At 33.7% G+C, this 22897-nt stretch overlaps 3 protein-coding genes across 6 annotated transcripts; 2 read left to right on the forward strand and 1 right to left on the reverse strand.

Moving 5' to 3' along the window:
• The first annotated feature begins 1165 nt into the window (after positions 1-1165).
• Positions 1166-9925, forward strand: LOC131842206 (uncharacterized). The gene is made up of 7 exons (XM_059190737.1): positions 1166-1204; positions 5404-5648; positions 6756-6996; positions 7466-7630; positions 8112-8183; positions 9062-9168; positions 9868-9925. Exons 1-7 carry the CDS (start codon positions 1166-1168, stop codon positions 9923-9925), a joined length of 927 nt encoding a protein of 308 aa, XP_059046720.1.
• On the forward strand, positions 9846-13766 carry LOC131842240 (uncharacterized). The gene is made up of 5 exons (XM_059190783.1): positions 9846-10002; positions 10210-10370; positions 11777-11948; positions 12924-13019; positions 13632-13766. Exons 1-5 carry the CDS (start codon positions 9958-9960, stop codon positions 13764-13766), a joined length of 609 nt encoding a protein of 202 aa, XP_059046766.1. The 5' UTR covers positions 9846-9957.
• A 68-nt stretch (positions 13767-13834) lies between these two features.
• On the reverse strand, positions 13835-21667 carry LOC131842186 (uncharacterized). Of its 4 annotated transcripts, none has more exons than XM_059190718.1 (7): positions 21434-21667; positions 21065-21311; positions 19940-20114; positions 18870-19578; positions 17972-18133; positions 17040-17188; positions 13835-16234 (listed from the first exon to the last, which is right to left on the reverse strand). In XM_059190718.1, exons 2-7 carry the CDS (start codon positions 21141-21143, stop codon positions 15931-15933), a joined length of 1578 nt encoding a protein of 525 aa, XP_059046701.1. In that variant the 5' UTR covers positions 21144-21311; positions 21434-21667; the 3' UTR covers positions 13835-15930. The 4 variants fall into 4 exon arrangements, with proteins under 4 accessions (XP_059046701.1, XP_059046700.1, XP_059046699.1 ...); XM_059190717.1 differs by having other exon boundaries at positions 21407-21667; XM_059190716.1 differs by having other exon boundaries at positions 21402-21667.
• Positions 21668-22897: the final 1230 nt, after the last annotated feature.

A 22897-nucleotide genomic window follows, 5' to 3' on the forward strand; every position in this document is an offset into this window, starting at 1 on the left:
AGTCAATGTTTTTCTAGTTGTTATTTTTTTAAGACGCACATATGTAAAATGAATATCACTACTATTTATAATACATTGTCGAATATTCTAGATTTTTATAATTGCATAAATATTGTATTTATATCTCATTTTGTAATATTTTTATAAAATGACTATATAATATCGAACCTCAATTAATCTGAGTAATTGTTGTTAAGCATTCGAATAATCGAAAATCTGTATAATTGAAGAGAATAAATTAATAATAAAAATCAATATTTATTAAGAGATTCGACGCACATTTTTGTATATACATATATTTACAATATACATGTAATTGTTACACATATTACAATTAGAATATTCATATATTTGAGTTTGAATAATCACGAACTCGAAATTGAGGTCCAGACAAACGAGTTTACACTATTATTGTACATTAATCAACGGAGACGCCAAAAACAATAAAAAATGTAGATGTTTGTCGCATGCATTGTGTTATATATTTATCGTGCAGCTGTGAGAGTGTACCCAGAGATTCAAAGTTCATTAGATAAGTGTTATTTTTTAATAAAATTTTAGACAGAAATAAATATTTTTCAATATATTCTATGTTCTATTTTATACTTACCATACCTGATTGTAATATGTCTGGGCCGGAACAAATTACAAACAACTAAATATAATTTATCAGGACAGTTCACACAGCGCCATCTAGGTCCAAGCTAAGCAGAGCTTGTGTTATGCGTGCTAAACAACTTATATACCTACACACATAGATATCTATTTTTTGGTAAATACATAAATAATATAGGTACATAGAAAACACCCAAATATTGAAGAAAACAATCATACTCATGAATGCAAATATTTGTTGCGGGTTATATTCTTCGCACGGTGCGAGGAACCGAACCCGCGACCATCGGAAGTAAGACGCTGTGTTAATCTGCTAAACCACAGAGGTCGTCCTGATACTGGAATATAAAAAAATATAAAGTGCAATAGTACCTACGTTGTACCGTATGGTAGGTTTATTCCTCTTTCTACGGATGCGGATGTCCTGGGATAGTATCTTATACATCATATTTCTCATAGAAAAATAAAAACAAGTCTGACGTCCACTTGTCAATAGTATAGTACAGACATGACTCGTCTTTCTGTAAATAATAAATAAATTAACGTTGAAATGACCAAATTATTTCCAATCCTGTTGCAATTGGTGTTGGTAAGTTCTAAAAATGAAACCTTTAATTTCGTCGTAAATAAATTATTCTTGTTTTTCTATAAATATTATCTATGTCCCCCAAAAAGAGAGAGTAGTTGAAACTGGTGCGTAGAAGTGTATGAGAAAATGAATACTTAGTAATATATATTTACAGTCCTTTGGCACTCGACTCGGCCTACATATAAAGGATGTAAGCTATATATTGTATCTATACTTACCTGTACAGATGGTTGTAATTTATTTCTTTCTGCGTACCCACTACATAGCATACAACCAAACATAGTGGTGAATTTGGAAGTATGGACTAGCTGACCTCATGCTCACCTCATCTTTCACTGGAGACTATAATATATCAGTAGCGGAGATAGGTACAACATTCCATTATCATCCATTAAAAATATAAGTAAACAATGTATTTTCTATAATATAGGTACAAAACATATTTTCCAAGTAGGTCAGCAGATACACCGAGGGTACGTGAGTTATTTGAAAAATGGCGTATATTGACACTTTATTGGCTTCATAAACGCACGAGGCAATAGATTGCCCATTAAAATCATTTTCCCTGGCGTAAGCTTGGCCCATAACCCCTTTATGGATACCGTGCACCTGCCCCCGACTTCGTGTTAATGGAAATTTAAAACGTTTATATTATATATATTTTTAGAGGGCGTCATGGCCTTTTAGTTTACTACATCGATTGGGACCCGGAAGTCCCGGGTTAACTTATACTAACTGGTAACTTTGTTAATTTATATACTATATCAAACCAAATTAATACGCCCCTATGCCACACTGGTTTCAGCTAATGTGTGTATGTAAATTGTTGCATTTACTACAATCTCGACAGTTGACCGACTACTTCATAGGGGGTAACAGCTGCGAAAATATATAACTATATATATAAATTATTATGTATTATATTTTGTAATATAACTTCATATGTTTTGTGGGATAAAGTCGAGTCCAAGAAAACATTTCCCGTTCCGGATAATGAGGCAGAGAATACTACTTAGCTAGTCCTTGGAGTTTAATGTTGATAAATGACTAACATTGAAATTTATAACCAATCCATTCAATTGGTTATAAATTTTAAAATATACTTATGCCAGGTGATATGAAATTCACGTCATTTAGACATAAATAGTAATTGTTGGCTTACACACCAAAAGGTAAAAAACGTACCTTACAATGAATAATTATGCAATTTAATCGCGGTGGTAAATTCCGGAAGCGGGCAAAAACTTCAAGCAACGTGTACAATTTAGGCCGACTTAATTAAATTTCAAGGGAACCGGTTTGCACATTAAAAAATAAGATGTAACAGGCAAAATTTATACGAGTAATAAAGTCGCTGTGCCCGCTAACACCCTATTCTGGGTTGATGGGCCATTAACCATTTTTACGATGTAAATTTGTTTAGACCTCAACTTAGCCCTTAATCTTGGATTATGTTTAGTCTGCCTTAGTTAGGTAACTTCATTTGAAGTACTTATTCCAAATAGTAACAATTATAGATATACTATTAAGTAATTAAAATATATACTTCGTGCGTGGTTTTCCGTGTAGAGATGAAATATGGATATGAAATGTATATAATGAAAAGTAATTATTTTTATTTTCATCTCAATAATGCAGCAATTTAATATTATGACTTTAATGATTTAGTGCTAGTTATTAGTTTGTATCATTTATATATACCTATGTATATTTCAACTTAATGCAAGTTTACAATAATTAATTAAAGGAGCAACACGCAAGTTGCTCTCTTGTGATGAGACAACTTTCCAAATGAGCGGTATTCAAAAGTGCTTAAATGTAACTTTACTTGAATAAATAATTTTCTATTCTATTCTATTCTAATGTCGAAAAAATATTGTGATCTTATATATCTCATAGTCGTGAGAATTATATATTAATATTCCGCGGTAATTAAAACAAAATATGAGTACTAATAATAATATTATAACTTAATAGTTCCTTGTCGAACGTATGTTCATCATATATGTATATTCCCTTAATGTCCATCACATCGCTACAGTAGTTTTAATGAAGTCTGTCATAATAAATTTAAGAGCAATAATAACTGAGAAAATTTGTAATTATGAGTACCTACTTTTGTTCTAACATTAACTCGACCCTTCAGTGGCGAACTTACTTTTTGCATGATTATCACGTGTGTATGATGTATGATTATATCGGATTAAGAATGTTTTATATTACAATTAAGGTTGTAAAGTAATTGTCAAAATTTTAAATGCTTGAAAACTTCAATTCAATTTAATTTATTACGTTTCTTTAGAAACTGTTCAGAGCTGTGATAATAACAGCTTATTACAATGGCCTGGCGGTTATTTCTCGGCAAACTTAATAGTTTATTCGTTTATTTGATTCAATGACTAAGTAATATGAACCTTATAAATCTAATAATACTTTTATCCTCATACTTATCATCTTTTACTTGTACTATAGGCATACTATAGGCTATTCATTGTTCCTATACTACTAACCATATAAAAAATATAAAAATGAATTAACGTTTGTTAATCTCGCTAAAACTTATTTTTGAGTTGCTTGATTATATTATGCTAAACTTATTTGAATTATCTATTTTTTACTTTATTCCTTCATTCCTTTATTATTTTTTACTTTACCCCTCGTTTATTAAAAAGTAGCATAACTTAAAGTGACGACTCTGAAGTTGTATAGCAACTCATAAGAAATGCTAATTTTGTATGGGAATCGTAATTTTGGATTCAATTTCATAGATGATGTTTGGGCTCAATCTATCGGACGAAAGACAGTATGTTATTAATCGAAATATACCTAATATTGTTCAATTGGAGTTTGAAGTTTTATTAGGGTTGTTATTCGCTAATCAAGTTACAACAAAATATATTGGGCATTGTGGGGGAACGAAATTTTCTCAATGATTTAGTCTTCACTAAAAACATATGTCGCTAGTGTAGGTAATATTCAAGAGTACAAATGGGACACAACTTTTTACGTTTAATTTCGTTCTACGACTCTGTCCAAATATCACCTGCCAATGTTTCAGTTTAGCGCTAAAGTGAATTTTTATAAACTCATTTATGCCGTCATTCGAGTTCCACAAAGACGGGCGAATTGAAAAAGTTTCTAGAAATTTAATTCCAGTTTTGAACAAAGCGTTTTGGCTTCCGATGTGTTGTATTTACTTTATATTTTTTTTATTTTCTTCATCTATGTAATTAGTTAGTGTGCTTATATTTTTATTCTTAGAATTTAGCGTTTATTTTGTACAGTTTAGAAGTCTATTTTTATATTCATTTAGTCCACAAATCAATACATTAAATGAGAATGACAAACAAGAAACGGCTAGTGTCATAAAAATATGATCATGTATTATTTATGAATGTTCTTTTAAATGTTTGTATTGCAAAATTTATTTTAGTTCAAAACGTAACGTCCATTATGCTGACATCAATTAGATTTTTTATTTTTTGGTTACAGCAAATATGTAGTAGATACCCGTATTGATGATCATGATGTATTTAAATCCATGCAGCTTATGTGAGACCACACAAATGTTTACACAAATGTTTTATCACGGTGGGGTCAGCAAAATGTTTGTGTGTCGGATTCCAAAATGTTAATTGTTTCAAAACGTTTATTTAAATTGGTTTACAGATATTGAAATGTTATACGCGTACACGGTCACAGGATTAACAATTGATCCAAATTCCTATGCACTGTTTTTTCATTTGAGTCGTTGTTGTTGGATTGAATGCTATTCCCGCTGTGATATTCCGCTCGCTCCTCTATCTTTACGGCTTGCACATAAATATTACATAATATTATTCTTTTACACTTGTATCATTAGTCTACTAAGGAAGCTAGCTCCTAATATTTTAGCGAATATATCACTGTATATATTACTGTAATCTAAACTATCCAAGTCAGACACTTCTTTCTTCCACTAGGCGGATGTTACATTACATATATTACATACATTACCATTGCGTCATAATATTTGTATCCGAAACTTGATACAAAAATATATTTACTAGTACTCCTTGTATTATCAGAGTGATACTGCTATCGACGTTAAACCAAGTTAAAAGTTACTTTACGCGATCAAAAAAAAGAGAGTTTTATGTAATTGGTATAATTTTATGCATTTGAAATAAGTATTATTATAATAGAATAATTCCTTTCAGTCTACAGCTGAAGATTACTACTATAATCCTATGAACATATCTCGTACAACCTTATCCGGAATAGCAGCGTACCGTTCTGCCTTGACATTAGATTGGTTGGCGGCAGAAGACTCCAGACAGAGGGAATTGGCTGCAGCATTTGAGACGGAACCAGCTCCTCCTGTGAAGGTCCTCACGACGGATTGCATAGCGTACCCAAGACCGTCAGCAGGCAAGATCGCGAAGCTCATGTTGGAGCTATTAAAGTAATTGTGCTTTAATGTCATAAAACTTGGTTTAGTTGTACAGCAATTGATTGATAGGATACTGAAGTAGTATGGCACCTTAATGCTCTGGAATTTCTTATGAGTAATTTGTGTCACACGATTATGTCACATCAAATTTGTGATGCTGCATCATTAATATACATACGCTGCGCAAATAAATTCATATGGGAATGATAACGAAGTTTGATCAAATACGATAGGCGTGGAATTAATAATAAAACTATTCTAAAAATGTAATTCGTTAAAATATCACGTCACATAGCTATGTAATTCTATTTAAAGGCGTAATTGTAACCTTGTTAGCCTAACCTACTACCTATAGATATATAAATCATGATTAGCCTATTATCATCAATAAGTGATGTCACTATTCAATTTTATTTTAATCGGTAAAGTATTTTTAGATGTCTCAGATATTTTGCTGTTTACAGACAGCGAAAGCGACTTTGTTTTATACTATGTAGTGATTTAACATTAATTATACATAAAGTAGTAAGTACATTACATTTGGCGGACTTAACACCATGCGGGATTCAATATTTTACAAGAAGTCTAGATGACTTTGCTTGTAAAATATTGAAGTTCATCCAGACTATACAATATTTTTAATGTAAAGATTAATACAAATTATCTGTCTGTTATCTTTTCCAGTTTAAAGTACTAAATCAGCTTTAATTAAAATTATTATCATCACTTTGATCGCCGTTCCAATGTAACATTAACTGTTAAACTTGCTTTGATTTCCACGATACAGGCATAGCGTAGTGTGAAGTCATAGATAAAATGGTACCTAAATATAATAAATGTTATTGTTATTCTTAATTAATTTTATATAGAGATAGAGCGAACCTTGGCCAAAAATATTTGTAAAGATTTCGTATTATGTAGCTGGAATGGAAAAAAGTTTATAAATGAATCTGGATGGCGTTTGAAATATAATAGTTAAGACTAAGGTTCACGTTACTTTTTAATCTACTCAAATCTGAACTTTGGTCAAAAGTCCTTAATTGTAGTTATTTATTACGGTTTACTTAAGATTTTTGATTTTTTTTCTTAAAAAAGGTAAGAATTTTGTGAAAATTTCAGAAATCTGGAAGGCGATGATGGTACGTTAGTTCCTAATCTAATTCAATCACTGATTCGCACTAAAATCTTAGTTGAAACTTCCTTGTTGGATGCTGAACCAGATTTCGAGGCGCTGGTGAGGACCCCCGGTGTGATGATGGGTGAACCTCACGTAACATTCCCGAGAATACTTGCTATGACTTGGTTGACAGTCACTGACCCAGCGTCTACTGGGAAGTATGGATGGTGTCCCATAAACAAGGTGTGAGTCTGCCATATTTTTAGAGCACAGGGCCAAGCGATTTTTTGTATGTGGGGTTTCAGGTGATAGAAATCAAGACGACTAATCAGCAGGAAGAATGTAAACAGTATTTACTATATGGTGACTATATATTGGAGAGCATAAACCAAAGTAGAGGGCCTGTCTGTACTGATTCGTGAGATAGAGTTTTGAGATAAATTAAATTGATAGATTTTGGCCATTTTTTATAAAAAAATTACGTAATTATCTCTAGCTGCCTGAATCCCTGTTGTTTAATTCATATTGCAGTTTACATAGATAAGCAAATCGGGTAACATATTTATAAATCTTACCTTGTGATAAGGCGTAAATGTCAAAAGGTATGGTGGTATAAGACCTTACGTTACGACATGTAAAGTGGGAGATCTATGTTTATAAGTGAATGTTGTATATGATTCCATTTTAAGTAAATTCTAAATTACTTTTGCAGGTGAACAAGTATTTGTCAATGACAACACCAATACATATAGCGAAGAACATGCGAGCGTTGGAGCCAATTTTGGCGAGAGCCCGGTTCATCATGGAGGAGTTTATACAAAGTGTGACACCTCTGAACATGTACCAAAAAAAAACTACCGCAAGCAAACACATAAAGGTAAACCAAGAATGGTGTTCTCTGAATACATACAGAGAATATAAATAGTATTATATATTGAACTACTGCATACAAATTGTAGTAATGTTGTAGAACATTTTGATGTATATTCTTAACAGATTTCTAGCCAAAAGGACTCAATGTTTAAATTGTGGCACAATATTTTACATAGCTATACAATGATCTGGGTTTCTATAGCTGTTTATGATATTTCTTATATTTCAATTAATTACGACTCAAACTCTGTCACAACTGCTCACATTTCGTGTTTGAATACTAAAATTGAAATGTTACGTCACAAAATCTATAGGTATATAGGTCCAACATTTGTGATTCGTGATTTTTATACACGAAGTATAATTCTTCCAAACCTTTGTTATACAATATCATACTGTCGAGTCTTCTGTGTACTTTTAAAGTGCAACGTAATGTATGGATATACTTCCTATAAACATCTAAAAATGATTTTTCTTTATTATAGTTGAAAAAGATCGAGGCCAACGTTCCGAAGAGAAAAAGGAACAAAACAAGATCTTTACGTACACATGTGAACGTTAGTATATATAGTAGTGTTAGTATTAGTGGTATTCGTATTATTCTATAGATATACTGGCAGACAACATTTTGCTCAGAAAAGCAGCGCGACCAATTGTATTTTCAATACATCCCAGGATAAAATTTTATACACACAAAATGTTATCCAAATCGCTCCAGCAGTTTAGGAGGAGTTAGGTGACAAACGTACGTACAGTTGAATTATAAATCTTACTATGATAATGCTACGGTATTCAGATCCACTTTTACTACTTTTTTCATAATAATAAATACATTTGCGTCTCTTTTAATCCTAGTGTAAACTTTAAATGGTTGTACTGTTTTACAAGTTAAATATAAAATTTATAAATCATTTACATAGTGTAGTACCATGTAAATACTCGTGTCACAATGTCAGTTACTCTTCCGAAACGGCTTGTCCGATTTTTATGAAATTTTATATGCATATTCAGTATGGCTGAGAAACCGCTATTAATTATTTTTCATACACCTAAAGGGTTGTCCCCACATTTGTTTAAAATTTTTGTACATTTTTTTTTTTATAATGTGGCATTAAAAATACAGACAATCCTGTATATATATTTATATGGCAAAACAACGTTTGCGGGGTCAGCTAGTATATCATATATTTTGCGCTGTTTTTATTAAGGAATTATTAGTTCGTGAATCATCTGGCATTTTATAACACTTGTTTTTTGAGGTTTATGACAGTAAAATTACAGGGTTGTTATATGACTGCTTAGGAATGGCAGTGTATGAGTGATACCATGGGTGTTACAGATTAATTTTGCTATGTTCGTAGTGCTGTTTATATAAACTAGTAAAAACAGCCAGTTTGCTATATTTACATATAGTTGAATTTACTTTATATTTCAGGATGAAGCGTACAATTTGGCTAAAGCGTTATCACTAACGTCACCGGAGACAGAGCAACCTTTTATTGATAGCGGTGATATTACTATGGTTGACGGTGCTAGTTTCCAGCAAATATCAAAATTTCTTTTTATGATTATTATTGTCATTTTGTAATTAATAAATTGTCGATACATCTATTCCTCTTTAGTTTCAATTTACACTTTAAAATTACTATGGTAGACGCTCTATAAAGTAATATAAAAGTATAAAGTTATTACAAGGTCATTATGACATCATGTGGCGTTCGTGTTATCTGTCATTCCGGAGGACTTGCATATTATGTTTCAGTACCTTGTAATTACTCTACCATACACCAAATATCTCACTACTCATATAGCGCCATCTAGTTATTGCTTGCGTAGGGCTTGTTTTAAGGGTACTAGATAACTGATATAAATACACGTCAATACACTCAAATCGATACAAATAATCATACTCATGAATACAAATGTTTATAACGTGTGAGGAATCGAATCAAGCGGTGTGCAAAACCGCTAGACTATCGAGGCCGTTAAATATCTCACACGAACCGAAACACATCTTACAAGACAATTTGATTAGCGGCGTCTGTTTACGTCTACGTAAGACAGAATAAAATTAACCTCTACCAAAACTGTACTCGATTTGTACTTAGACTTTGTAATCTAGAAAAATAACTGATATTTTATTAGGTTCTGTACCTTAAGAAAGAGGTTTGGTGTCTTTTGAACAGTTATTTTCTTAGTCTGTCACATCTGACAGTTATTATCTGAGAATTGTTTGCTCAGTGGAGATAATCACAATGGTGAGGGTGGATATAAATTAAATATATTGTTTTGTACCTGAAAGCAAATTAACATGCGTCTGTCAATACAGATATGGGATCAAAGCTGAATCGTGTGTTGTTTTGGTTACTTATAGTGGTATGTTTGTAATAATGTTACGGTCTAAATTGATTTTATTGCTTAGGTAATTAAAGTTCAAAATATTAAATTCTGCCCATTTACTTCTAAATTACTGCAAAATTTTGCATAGAGAATAATTGCTTATATGATTGAATGAATCTATATGCAGAAAAAACATTTTCATATCTATATGTCGTACTTGTATTATTATTCCTATAATTTTAGTATCCCTCTTTGTCGGTGGATATGGGTTTTGATTCTGATCTCTTCGAGGACCGATGGATTTTTAGAGATATGAAACATCAGGAATATTCAGATGCTCCTTGTACTAAAGTCCGTCCTACAACAAGGGACATTGTCCGGAGATTTTACGCCATATTACCTTAGTAAGTATAATCTATATATGAATACATGAAGAATATGAACATGAACATGAACAAAAACTTTGTACCCCTTTTTAAGGAAATTGCGCTGACGGAGCAGTATAAACATGCGTAAACATATAGCTTATATAGGGAAGAAGAGCAGCAAGCACTACTACTACTAATATTTTTTTTTAATTATCAGTAAAAAATGCATTAAAAAAAATGTTACACACATTACCATATATTTGACACATACACGCATATACATATACTCTTTTGTTTGTTATTTGTTATTGGTCATGGTCAAAATCTTTATGTATTTTTATTATGGTAGAATTTCGACCAGTAGGCGACCACTACTGGTCGAAATTCTAAATGGTCTAAATTATACAGTAATATTAATACCATAAGTAGATTTGATACAAAATAGATGCCTCCCTCTGACCTACTTCAGCCGCCAAGCAGCTCATTTGGAATCTGTATTTTGGTTAAAGGATGAGATATGGTAGTGAAATTACAAGGCATGTATTAATATTAAGGGCATTAAAGGATAACGTGATATTCATAATTCTGTTGATGTGCATAGGCGATAGTTGTCACTTACTGTCAGTAGAGCCTTCAGATCATTTGCCACTAACAGACTAATTTTCACGTCGTTGGTGGTCTAACCGTTTAGCACACCGCTTATCCTCCGAAGAGCGCGGGTTCAATTCCTTGAACAGTACAAACATTTGTATTTAAAAGTATGTTAGTTTGTATCCATCTGGGTGTTTTCTATGTATGTATGTATTTACAAAAACATGTATTTATGTATTTACATCAGTTGGCTAGAACCCATAACACAGGCTCAGCTTAGTTTGAGACTAGATGGCGTTGAGTGGGTTATTATTATTATAATAAGACCTATAATTGGGTTGTAGTGATCTAGTGGTTTACAACCACGACGTACTCCCAAGAAAGTATCCATGAGCTTAAATCTGGGCAAACGAAAAAAATTGTTTTTATATTTCTGATTGACTATCCGGTGTAAACACCAATATCGAACTAAAAGATTAATCCGAGAGAGATTCGCTTCATGCCATGTTAAATTAAAATATAATCTACGAAGTATGGGCTATAAATATGTTGTGTTCAACCAGACGTCAACAGTTGACAATGCCTTTGACTACCCCATCTGATACAACAGTCGTGATGGTAACTTCCACGTGGACTATCTGTTATATCATAAAGCAGACAAAGTAGTGGGTTAGTAAAACCACAGATAAGATAATAGTATAACTGATTTCACCTTATGCTTATCTTCTTATCCTCCACTGGTGCCCCGCCAGCGTATACCGTAAGCGCTGGCGGGTCACCATTTCATTATCACCCATTAAAAAAGACACTGTATAAAGAATATTTTTGTTCATTAGTTGATGTACTTTTAGTTTCGATAAAGAACACTCAAACAGCGCTTTCTTGCATAAGTTCCGAGGGACAGTATATGGAATGTCGGAGGGAGATGAAGCTCTGGACCGGGAGGCAGCATTTTATGCGGCGGTACTAACTCCGCTGGTGTTCCTACAACAGTACAGAGACAACTGGTGTTTGCTAGAGAGGGTATGATTCCATACAAACGAATAACTTTTATAAAATTCTAATAGCTGATGGCATCTAGCAATAGCTAATATATTAATAATTGATTGATTATATTATTCATTTAATAAAATGAATGTAATTGGTTATTTTACGAAAGTAATCAGATTTACGTCTGATGGTTAACGGTTACTGTAGTTTATGGACACCTGAAACACCAAGGGTATGCCGCGTTTATATACGTGCGCCGCTGGCCCTTAAGAAACCATAATACACCCCTCCTGAAAGGGGGGAAGGGGATAGTTAGTAATGTGGACTGATGGCCCCATTGCTAGCAATGTACTACGTCAGGTTGACCTCCACGCGGTTCCCTCTGAAAACCATCGTGATAAATTGCTGGTGAATTTATTACGATGGGCTAACTAACCTGACCTCATGCTCATCTTATCATCCTCCACTGGTGCCCCGCCCCGTAAAGGGGCCCCCTGCAGGCAGGGGCTCCATTCCATTATCATCCATAAAAAAAAACCCTGTTGAAAACCCCTTTAGAATAGAACAGAATAGATAATTGTAATCCTTAAATCCTTAATAAAAAAAAAGTATATTTATTAAAACAAATAATCCATGGACTTGACGTCGTCATGTTACACTCATGCACCCATATTGTATCCGTACCCTGTGATTTAGGTGCTGTAATAACAAAATGTAACAAAACCTGTATTATTTATTACTAAAATAGTTCAAATTTCCAAATATGTGACGTGACAAACTGTGACGAGGACTAAGGGAGAGGACAATAAACACGAAATTGATGTGACTTAATTTATGGTTGGATACATTAACAGCATAGGTATGAAACAATTAACAGTATAGGTATCTCAGATAATAACTTAAGCTACTTTGTGCAAAATATATGTAATTTACCGTCTTGTGAATTATTGTAAACTAAGTATTGAAAACTATTCCTTTTAAAAAGGTTTTCACTATTTTTCTTTGCAGTTTCATCGAGCCATACGTCTGTATCAGATTTCTCACCCAACCGAGAAGAGGTCAGCTTTGAAATTGCTGCAAAATCTCAGACCTGTTAATCTTAAAGTAAATTATTTATTAATTTGTTTCTCCCGACTTTGGTTGTGACATAAATAAAACATAGGCTATGTTTGAACTCTTATTAAAATCAGTTCTCAAGTCAAATTACATTAAGCTCGACTTCGCTGTTTAGTCGTGAAAAGGTAAGAAACAGAAAGACACATATTCGAAAGCATAAAATTAGTATGCATTATACGTTATAGATAAGCATTTTGACGACCTCGGTGGTCTAGCGATCTAGCACACCGCTTTACGTCCGATGGTCGCGGGTTCGATTCCTCGCACGGCACAAACATTTGTATTCATGAGTATAATTGTTTGTATCGGTCTGGGTATTTTCTATGTATAATATGTATATATTTACGAAAAAAAAATTATCTATGTATTTGTATCAGTAATCTAGTACCCATAACACAAGCTTTTGCTAGCTTAACTTCGGTCTAGATGGCGCTGTGTGAATTGTCCTGAGATTATTATTATTATTATTATTTAAACCTGGAGAATAACTAGAGGATTATTAATTACATTTTATTTCTTCAGCCAGCAACTGTCTCGAAGCAGATAGGTACGAATAATGTCATACCTGTTCATACCTCATATAGTCATTTCTAATTCCAGATAAGAACGTTTATCTCCGACCTACCAGGTCCTACTGCAGTCACACGTACTACATTAGCCGATATTGAAGATGAGGAATTCCGCGATAAGAAAGATATTCGATACCTGAAGGAATTAATTAAAAACCTTGGTTGAGTTCATAATGTTTTATTTTCTATAATATTTTTCAACCTAATACCACAGATAATATAATAATACTAATACTGAGATTTTTTAATTAAGAGAGCGCGTAAACACAAATTATTATGTCTATGGGAAGTTAAGGAATACGTCTTTTTAAATTTGTACGTAGTTTGTTGTTCACTGACAATTTTGTATATTCATACAAAGTGGATCCCATTGTAGATGCAACATGTTACATTCAGTAGATGAGTTATTTGTTACTGTGCGTATAAATATTTGCATACATGAAGCGACTTGATATATATTAAAATCTGATTGTACAGGCTACTCTAATTAAGGTTCTTCATTATTTAGTTATTTCTTAGCTTTCAATAGAAGAAATATTGACTGTAATATTTTTTACCCGTTTTGCCAAAAACTATGATATTTCTGCATATGTCTTTTAACCTTAGTCATCCTATTCGTAATAACAAAAAGAATTTCTTTTGTAGATGGAACAACATTTTACCATATTTTCAGAGAATATACAAATCACTTACTATGGATTATAGTTTGATTATGTATAATATTTCTACTTTACTAGCGAATATGTTTCAACTATATCGGAACGGCAATTGTGAATAAAATAATAGAGAGGATTTTAGTATATTGCCTCTGCCGTGTATAAGTAAGGTAAATCAACAGGCATGATGATAGGCATATCTATAGATACATATAAATAAAATTGGAGTGTCTGTTTGTAATATTGAAATAATCGTTTTTTAATACATGCATGTGAATATAAATACGGTACATACACCAAAATAACATTTTTTTTCAATATTTGTGTCTGTCTGTTTGTTCCGGCTAATCTCTGAAATGACTGGACCGATTTTGACGTGACTTTCATTGGCAGGTAGCTAATGTAATAAGAAGTAACTCTCGGCTTACTTTTATTTTAGAAAATAAAGTTAAATTCCATGCGGACTAAGGCGCGTGTACAGCTAGTATAATAATAATATTCTAGGTATATATTGTATAGTCACAAAATAATAATTTATTATATTCATACAATAAAAAAGCCTCTTAATTTCTTGCTTTTATACCAAGTTACAGTGTTAGTAAATTACAATTATTTTTTTATATATATTTGTTAGTTTATTACTTATATTCTTCTGCTGTGTTTATTTATTATATTTAACAGGTGTATTCGTATATTCTGTTTGTAGTTATGGCGGTGAATTTCCATGTTTGGCCTCCGTACATCAATTATGGTAAGAGACTGGTATACATTCATGGCTTTCGTTTTAGTAGCTATTGGCATATTACTCTTGAAATTTTCTTTAAGGCTCCACTATTTGTTCAATGTTTGTTTTATTCGTCTTTATATTTCTAATGTGTTATTATTTCTGTCAAAACTTTTTCTTTCTCCTAGGTGTATATATTTTTCTACATATTCCAGTAGCTCACCATTAATTATAATAGATATTTTCAAGCTGATTCATATTACATTAGTTTTAGTTAGGTACCTTAGTTTAATTTATTATATATGTAATTTAAATTGTAAACACACTTATACGATTACACTCTTAATCTACTATATAATGCACATGCGCAAATTAGCTATCCAAGTTGATAGGTAAAAAGAGATATTCATCATCTACACTCAAATCAAATCAAACTAGTTTAATTCATGTAGGTCTAATACAGACACTTATACCAGCATGTCTACCGGCGGTTCGAAATGTAGTTCGAGAAGAACTGAAAGGAAATACCGTTCTTACTCTTTTCAAAATTCAATGAGTTAATAGGTACTATATATATAGTACCTATTAACTCATTGAATTACTATACATACATTAATTAATTAGGTACATATTAAAGCTTCTGTTTAGGATGACATCATAAATACAAACGGCATGCACATCGTAAAAGATTCGATGCCATCCATGATAGTATATTTATTTATTTAACTTCAACGCACACATTATAATATATAGTACATTTGGCGGGCTTAACACCATGCGGTATTTTCTACCAGTCAACCATTGGTAGTGCAGAAAATAATCATTGGCAGTGTAAATATAATAAATGATAAACAAAGTGCAACAAAATATAAACAGATCGAAGTATGTATAGTTGCGTTTCCACTCCAGAGGATATTATATTTTCCGTGATATAGTGACTAAGCTTATCATTACAATATATTCAAGTATTGTCCATTAACGGTACGTATATTATTAAAATAAATACTAATAATTAGTAATATTAATAGAAACATAATTAACACTAAAAACAGAAGAAAAATCAAGAAATTATCACATGGTCTGTCGAAATTGTTACTTCTAACATAGCAGTTTGGTAGGTCTGAGAAAGATGGTTTATTTAATCGCACATTTTGTACTTTGTTACCGGAAATATCGATTGTACCGAATCTATAGTCTCCTCTCATGATCGTAGCACGGACGTCTATCTGCATTGGAAATGACTTTTTGATGTGTCTGAAAGAATTAAATGAATAATCATCACATTAAAAAAAACTATTAATCTGTACTTCATAACGAATGATCTGTGCGATCATAGAGCAAGAAATATACTATCCTCAGTGAAATAGTGCGATATTTGACATCTACCTATTCTGTTGTGTTCGCTACAAGCTTGACTGTTAACAATATCTCAGACATTCTCATTTGGTATGGGGGAAGAGGTTTGTTAGTAATGTCTGTTGACCTCATTGCTAGCAATGTACCATGTCAGGTTGACCTCCAGGATGGTGCCACCTGGTGACTATCATGATAAATTCTTGTTGAATTTGAGTCTTTATAGGCTAACTGGCCTGACCTCATGTTCATTTTAAAATCTTGTATTGGTGCCCCGCCGGCGTAAACCCATAGCGCAGACGGTTTCACCATTCCCAAAAAATTCCCATTTCGGAATGTAGTCGTAAGAATATTTTTTTTCAATACCAGTAGATACGAGACACTTGAAAATTGTTAAAAACTATTTTCAATTCACTATTTACTTTAAATTTAGGTGATGCTAATGACATAGTGACATGACTGCGCTAAAGGTATACGCTGGCGGGGCACTGATAAAGATGATGGGATGAGGATGAAGTCAGTCAGCCAATTATGGCAATTCAACCAGAAATTAACAACGACATTTTCTAGGAGGACTCCAATGGAAATCAACTGGATGATAGGGGAACATTGATAATAATTTATAATAATGAGACATAGTGGTCTCATTATTATGAAATCGAGTATGAGTTAAACAAGTATTGGGAATGAGAGAAAATATGCTTACTCGTATAGTATGGTTTTGTTACTCCAATCAACTGTTCTGAGTGTGTTATTCACATGAGATATACGGGCACGTAAGTTATAGTCCTCCTCATCGTAGTTCATATCAAATGCAGATAATTTTATGGAGAATATATCTATGAATGGAAAGCCCTGAAAGAAAAAAAGTGTAACATATTATAAGCGGAGACTTTATTATAGTTGCAGGATTGCCGCTACACAGACAAAACCGTAGTAGTTACATGTTATTTAGTGTTATACAAAATAAAATTAACAAATTGACTTTATTTAAATTGAACGTATAGTTTTTTTTCAATTGAATGTATAGATCTTGAATTTGAAGGTAGAATAGAAATAGACTTTATTCGAATATACATACTTCAAATAAAATTTATATGTACTTTTTTTAATCACTTCATTTATTCATTTTTTCACTTGTATTTTATTTGTAGTTACTGTTATTATCAAACATGAATAAATTTCAATTATTTTATTCATTTCAATTTATAATCATTGGTGGATATATATACGAATATATTTATATTTATTCTATATTATTTATCACAGTATAAAGTCGGTTTTCTTGGATAACAAAATATAGTTCAATATCGTTTGTATCTTATTATAATTTTAATCACTTCATCGATACTTCCGACCTAAATCCATCATATTGGACTACATTTATAAGAAAAAAAATATTTTTTTGCCGTCCAATGAACGAAAGCAAAAAACATTTCATAAAAAGATTATATAAACATTTGTAATTTGCTCTTCTTAACCTCACCTTGCGTGGCATTGTCAGAGGTACGTGTTTGAATATAAAGAAGGCAGAAAGTTTGATTTTAATAATATCTAAAGGAATGTCTATATTGAGCCAGAAAGAAACAAAGTCGCATATGAAATTCAGTTCGTTTTTAAATACGGAAGTTTATATACCTTCCTGTGCTTATTTTGAACAGGGCATCTGAATATCCAATGTGCTGTGATACCATTGCTCCTTGCAGCCTCCATTAGTTTTGCTATATTATAGTCTTCTACATTCGCAATTATTATTCTTACTTTATATTCTTGATTAGTATATTTTAGTTCCGACAGACCCTGAAATGTTTTCGAATTATGTGTAAACAAAAAATGTTGCATACAACGAATTAATAATAATAAGAGGCAAAACAATGTTTTTAGTATGTAGGTCCATGTCTAAATTATTTATTATTAATATAATTCAAATAAAATAATCATGCTATTTATATATACATATATTATGTTGGAATTTTAATTAATGAAATTCATTTGTATGTTTACTGTACTAGTAAAATATTATAAATAGGCAATTGTCTTCATAAGAGTAGGAAGTAAAGTAAAAATAAAAATATTTTTTTATTGTAAAAATGTTATGTAGCTGGTCCGTCCTGTAAGATTCTGATGAATTGATACGCGAGGTTAAATTTGGATGTCGTGTCGACCGGGTCGACAATATAGTTTTACTACCAGCGGAATTGAAGAAGATATGAATACAAGTTTTGGGTGCGTGAGAGAACATCAAACGCAGGTCCAAATTTGAGAGAGAAATTGCTGAAACTAAGGTACCAAATAGTTTTAAATATAGTCTGTATAATTGAATTGTATTAATATTTTGTAGCATTTTCTTCTTATAATATTTTTAGTTGAAAGATTTTTTCTTCTTAGTCAACACGTTCTTGATGGCACGATCTGGTCACCATGTAGAGAAGTCTCTGCCATTATGACATCTTGCCATTTTTTCCTACTAGTAAATTTGAGGGAACTAGTAAGTTTTTATAATGTGTTCAGTTAATAAAATAAAAGGTTGACTTACTTTATCAAAGCAGTTATTTTTAGCCTGGTCATATTCATCATTCATGTTATAAAGGCACTGTTTTACAGCATAAACAAATTCAAGTTCATTAAAACGAGAAATTAATTCATTTTCAAATATTTCACTAAAATAAGAATCATCAGATATAACTGCAATGCGTTTCCATGCCATTTCTTGCAGAAATCGGACAAGAGCATGTACGACTGGTTGCCATGGTAAAAAGGTAACGGAATTTGGATAATTTTCTTCGAATTCAGGAAGCAGGTAATTAATATCATAGAAAATATGTGGAACTGGCGAATAAAAATCTAAGGGCGATGGAGCTAAAACAACAGCAACATTATCTGGAATCTCGTTTGCTTTGCATTTAGAAATTATTGGTCCCAGATTAGATTTATCGAAAGCCTCACTTCTTACACAAATTGAAGGAGTATGTCTCTTCGGTACCTTTTTTGGCGTATCGTCTGTAATATTTAAATAGTTTAAAACAATATCAATGATATTGTTATCTATAGATTTGCTAAATGCAGCCAGTTCGTGTAATTGTATCTCTTTTATTTTACATGGCGTATCTTGACTAGTGTTTGTAAAATCTATAACACAATTTGTTTTATTTGTCGTAACTCTTCTATTTTCTTGGAATGTTAAGTTTGGTTGAACTGTACTTTCTTTATTATTGTAAAGGTTAACCTTCAAATTAATAACATCGCTGTAATTTAAAAGTATACAATGTTATTAAATGTGGAGCTTATATGTAAAGTCTAAAATATCCTAAGCCAAAAAATGCAAATGTTTGTCATCCCAGATTAATAGTAATAGGCATAATTTGTCTGTTGTCAACGTTTATTAACCATTCGTAAATTTTATTTATTCAATATCCTTTCAAAGCTTCTCGAATCTAACTGTTGTTTTAAATTGGCAATGTGTGTGAATGTATAATTTTAAATACAATCATCTAATATAATATTAATAATATATTATTTATATTAAATTGTATTAAATATATTTATCTCTAGATATACATAATGAAATCACTAAGTTCTTATTATGTGACTTATAATACAACTTACGTGAAATTATTAACTGCTGATATAGTTTCTGACAGTGAGCCATTATTTACCGGTAATGTTTTAATAGTGATAGAAGCGTCACTTCTATTTATGTTTTCCATGAAATCATAGTTCATGCTTATGTGTTCAGGATTTTTAGTTTCCAAGAGATATAAAACTGGCCTTGAATTGATATCTGAAAGTGACTTCGAAGTATTACGATTTCATAGAAAGAACTAAAACTCCTTATGATATTCTAAGATTGCACTTAATTGCTTTCAAATAAAAGGTAGGTCTTTGTTAACAAGTTAGATTTTATATATTGTAAACTTATATGTAACGTTATATTTATACATTTCAATAGTAGAAATGTAGAAAGAAATTTATACTAATATTACAAAATAAGATAAGCGGATTTCGTTATAAGGAAAGTAAACGAGTTAGAGAATGAGAACTAATATACGTATAGATATTCAAAGTATCTGATATGAACAAGAACAATATTAATATATCTGTGATTTTTTTTTCGTACTACTCTAATGCTGTTGGCCGCAGCTGGCCTTTATAGCTTCACCGGACGTTAGGGGGCGAGTGCAGATGGCACTCCAAACCCGCGGAAGGACTTATGGAGCGGCTGAAGGCCAACTCCTGCCTGACGGATACGACTTTAGTCTGAGGGCACCACTAGGGGTTCGAACCTCGGCTCAGGCCGTCGTAATTTCGATCCCCGTTTAAATTGGACGGGGGATCGATCGGAGGGGATTAATATATCTGTGAATTGTTACGTTATGTTACGTAGACCAGTGACATTGGTACCTACGTACTATGTACTACTACTATGTAATATTATATTATCTGTGCTACTACTATTGATATATATTGATATGTTTTTGAAACCTTAAACTTTAGGGGATTGTTTGGATTTAGAAAGTCGTATAGATCTTTTAATTACTGAGACGGGAGAGTAGTTATATTAGACTATCTCAACTTAAAAAAAAATATCATAGAGTGTGTTCACAGATCTCGTCGTCTGACCACACACTGTATTGAACACTAACTATGTCATTCATATAATTTAAATATATATATATATATTATAAGTATGCATTTATTTATATTTATATAAATATATATGTTTTTACTCACCTGAGTAGCCGCTAGTACCATAATTACTTACAATAGAACATATCAATGTTAACTCAATATACCGGACGAATAACTTCATTTTGCAAACACTTAACTTGAATTTATTTTTACATACACTGTCATTTCAAACTACTGTATAATATTAACCATTTCGTACTAACATATATTTCATTTATTTCGTGCTTATGTCTACTTATCAGTACAGGATAAATAAAATGGTTAATACGATCTGTCCATTGAGTTATTACTGGAAAATATCAGAGAAGACGTTACAATTACAAGTTAAAATATTATTGCATTTTATATATTTTAAACCAGTAAATAATGTGATGGTGACAGGACTATGTATTATGGGATCCCTGGTCGTACGGTCGGACAGCGAAGTAAAAATGCTCGGTTGTTTGCACTTAGTAGGAAGGCACCTATCGGGTCGCTGTATCGCCAGTGAATGCGGACCGCTGCTTGACTACTCTAATGCTGTTGGCCGTAGCTGGCCTTTACAGCTTCACCGGACGTTATGGGGCGAGTGCAGATGGCACTCTAAACCCGCGGAAGGACTTATGGAGCGGCTGAAGGCCAACTCCTGCCTGACGGATACGACTTTAGTCTGAGGGCACCGCTAGGGGTTCGAACCTCGGCTCAGGCCGTCGTAATTTCGATCCCCGTTTGAATTTGGCTGCGCGGCCGCGCTCTTTATATAGACGCCCGACGGGTGGCCTTCCCTTTTTTTTTTTTTTCGAGGGGAAAGGTTTCAGTACCGAAACGTCCGCCTTTATGAAGGGGAGCGGACGAATACTGTGGGACTGGACGAATCCGACCCACCAAAACCCCCCGGTGTTCCTATTTTACAACCGCGTAAAAAGCGCCGTCATGCGGGTAATATTCGTCCGCATGCCGGCCGCGGGTCTCCACTGAAGGAGCCGCTCGGATGCGGGCGCGGGGACCACTCCGCGCCCACCCTCCTCTGATCACTCTCCTCCTTGGAGCTTAGGATGCCCCTACATCCGCCGCCCCGAGTGTCTAGGTTGGGACCTTGCAAGCACCCTCCCCCCCCTCCACGCCGGGCGCAAGGCGGTGGAACAGCAACACCGCCTGCCGCCCGGTGCCCCGACACGGGTCGGGGACTCTCTCACAGACACACCAATAGCGACCAGATTCAGCCGTTGGTGGTCTGGCCACCAGGCCGCCTTAGGGAACGGCTCGTGGCTTACTCACTAGGGGTTGTTTAAACACACCCCAACAAACATACATACCCCGGGTCGCCATGCGTTCCCCGGGATCGCACCTTCTCTCACTCCGGACACAGCGGCGTCGCCACCACCGCGCCCGGGGGCTCCCCTTTTTAAGGGGGGGCAACACACACTCATCAGGCCTCAGCCCGGTGCTCATAAGGAGCCACTACACCGCTCTGCCGATCATCCTTGCGGACGCCAGGCAAGAGCGGAGCACAGGGAGCTCCAGTTGTGCGACGACTAGACAGCCCCTTCGCTGGCAGGCGGACACGTAGTGCCCTTCTCTGCGAGCGTCACATTGTTCCGCACAGTAGCGCGGTCTCTCTTGGCGCGACACTTCGCGTCCCACACGATGTGGTTCGTATGGTTGTAGCCATACTCCACACAATGGAGGCAGCGCGCCGCCGCAACACAGGAAGAGGCTTTATGCCTTCTCCGGCCGCAGCGGAAGCACCGGCCACCATAGTCCACCTTCATCGTGCACACCCGCGCCACGTGGCCAGGCCGCAGGCAGCGGTAGCACTTAACAACACTGTCCCAAATGGGCGGCTTACCTCCATAAATTAAAAAATCCCGGTAACAGCACTATCCCGTATAACGG

Source organism: Achroia grisella, unplaced genomic scaffold (assembly GCF_030625045.1).
Source record: "Achroia grisella isolate CSIRO2021 unplaced genomic scaffold, CSIRO_AGI_Agris_v1 utg215, whole genome shotgun sequence".
Lineage (NCBI taxonomy): Eukaryota > Metazoa > Arthropoda > Insecta > Lepidoptera > Pyralidae > Achroia > Achroia grisella.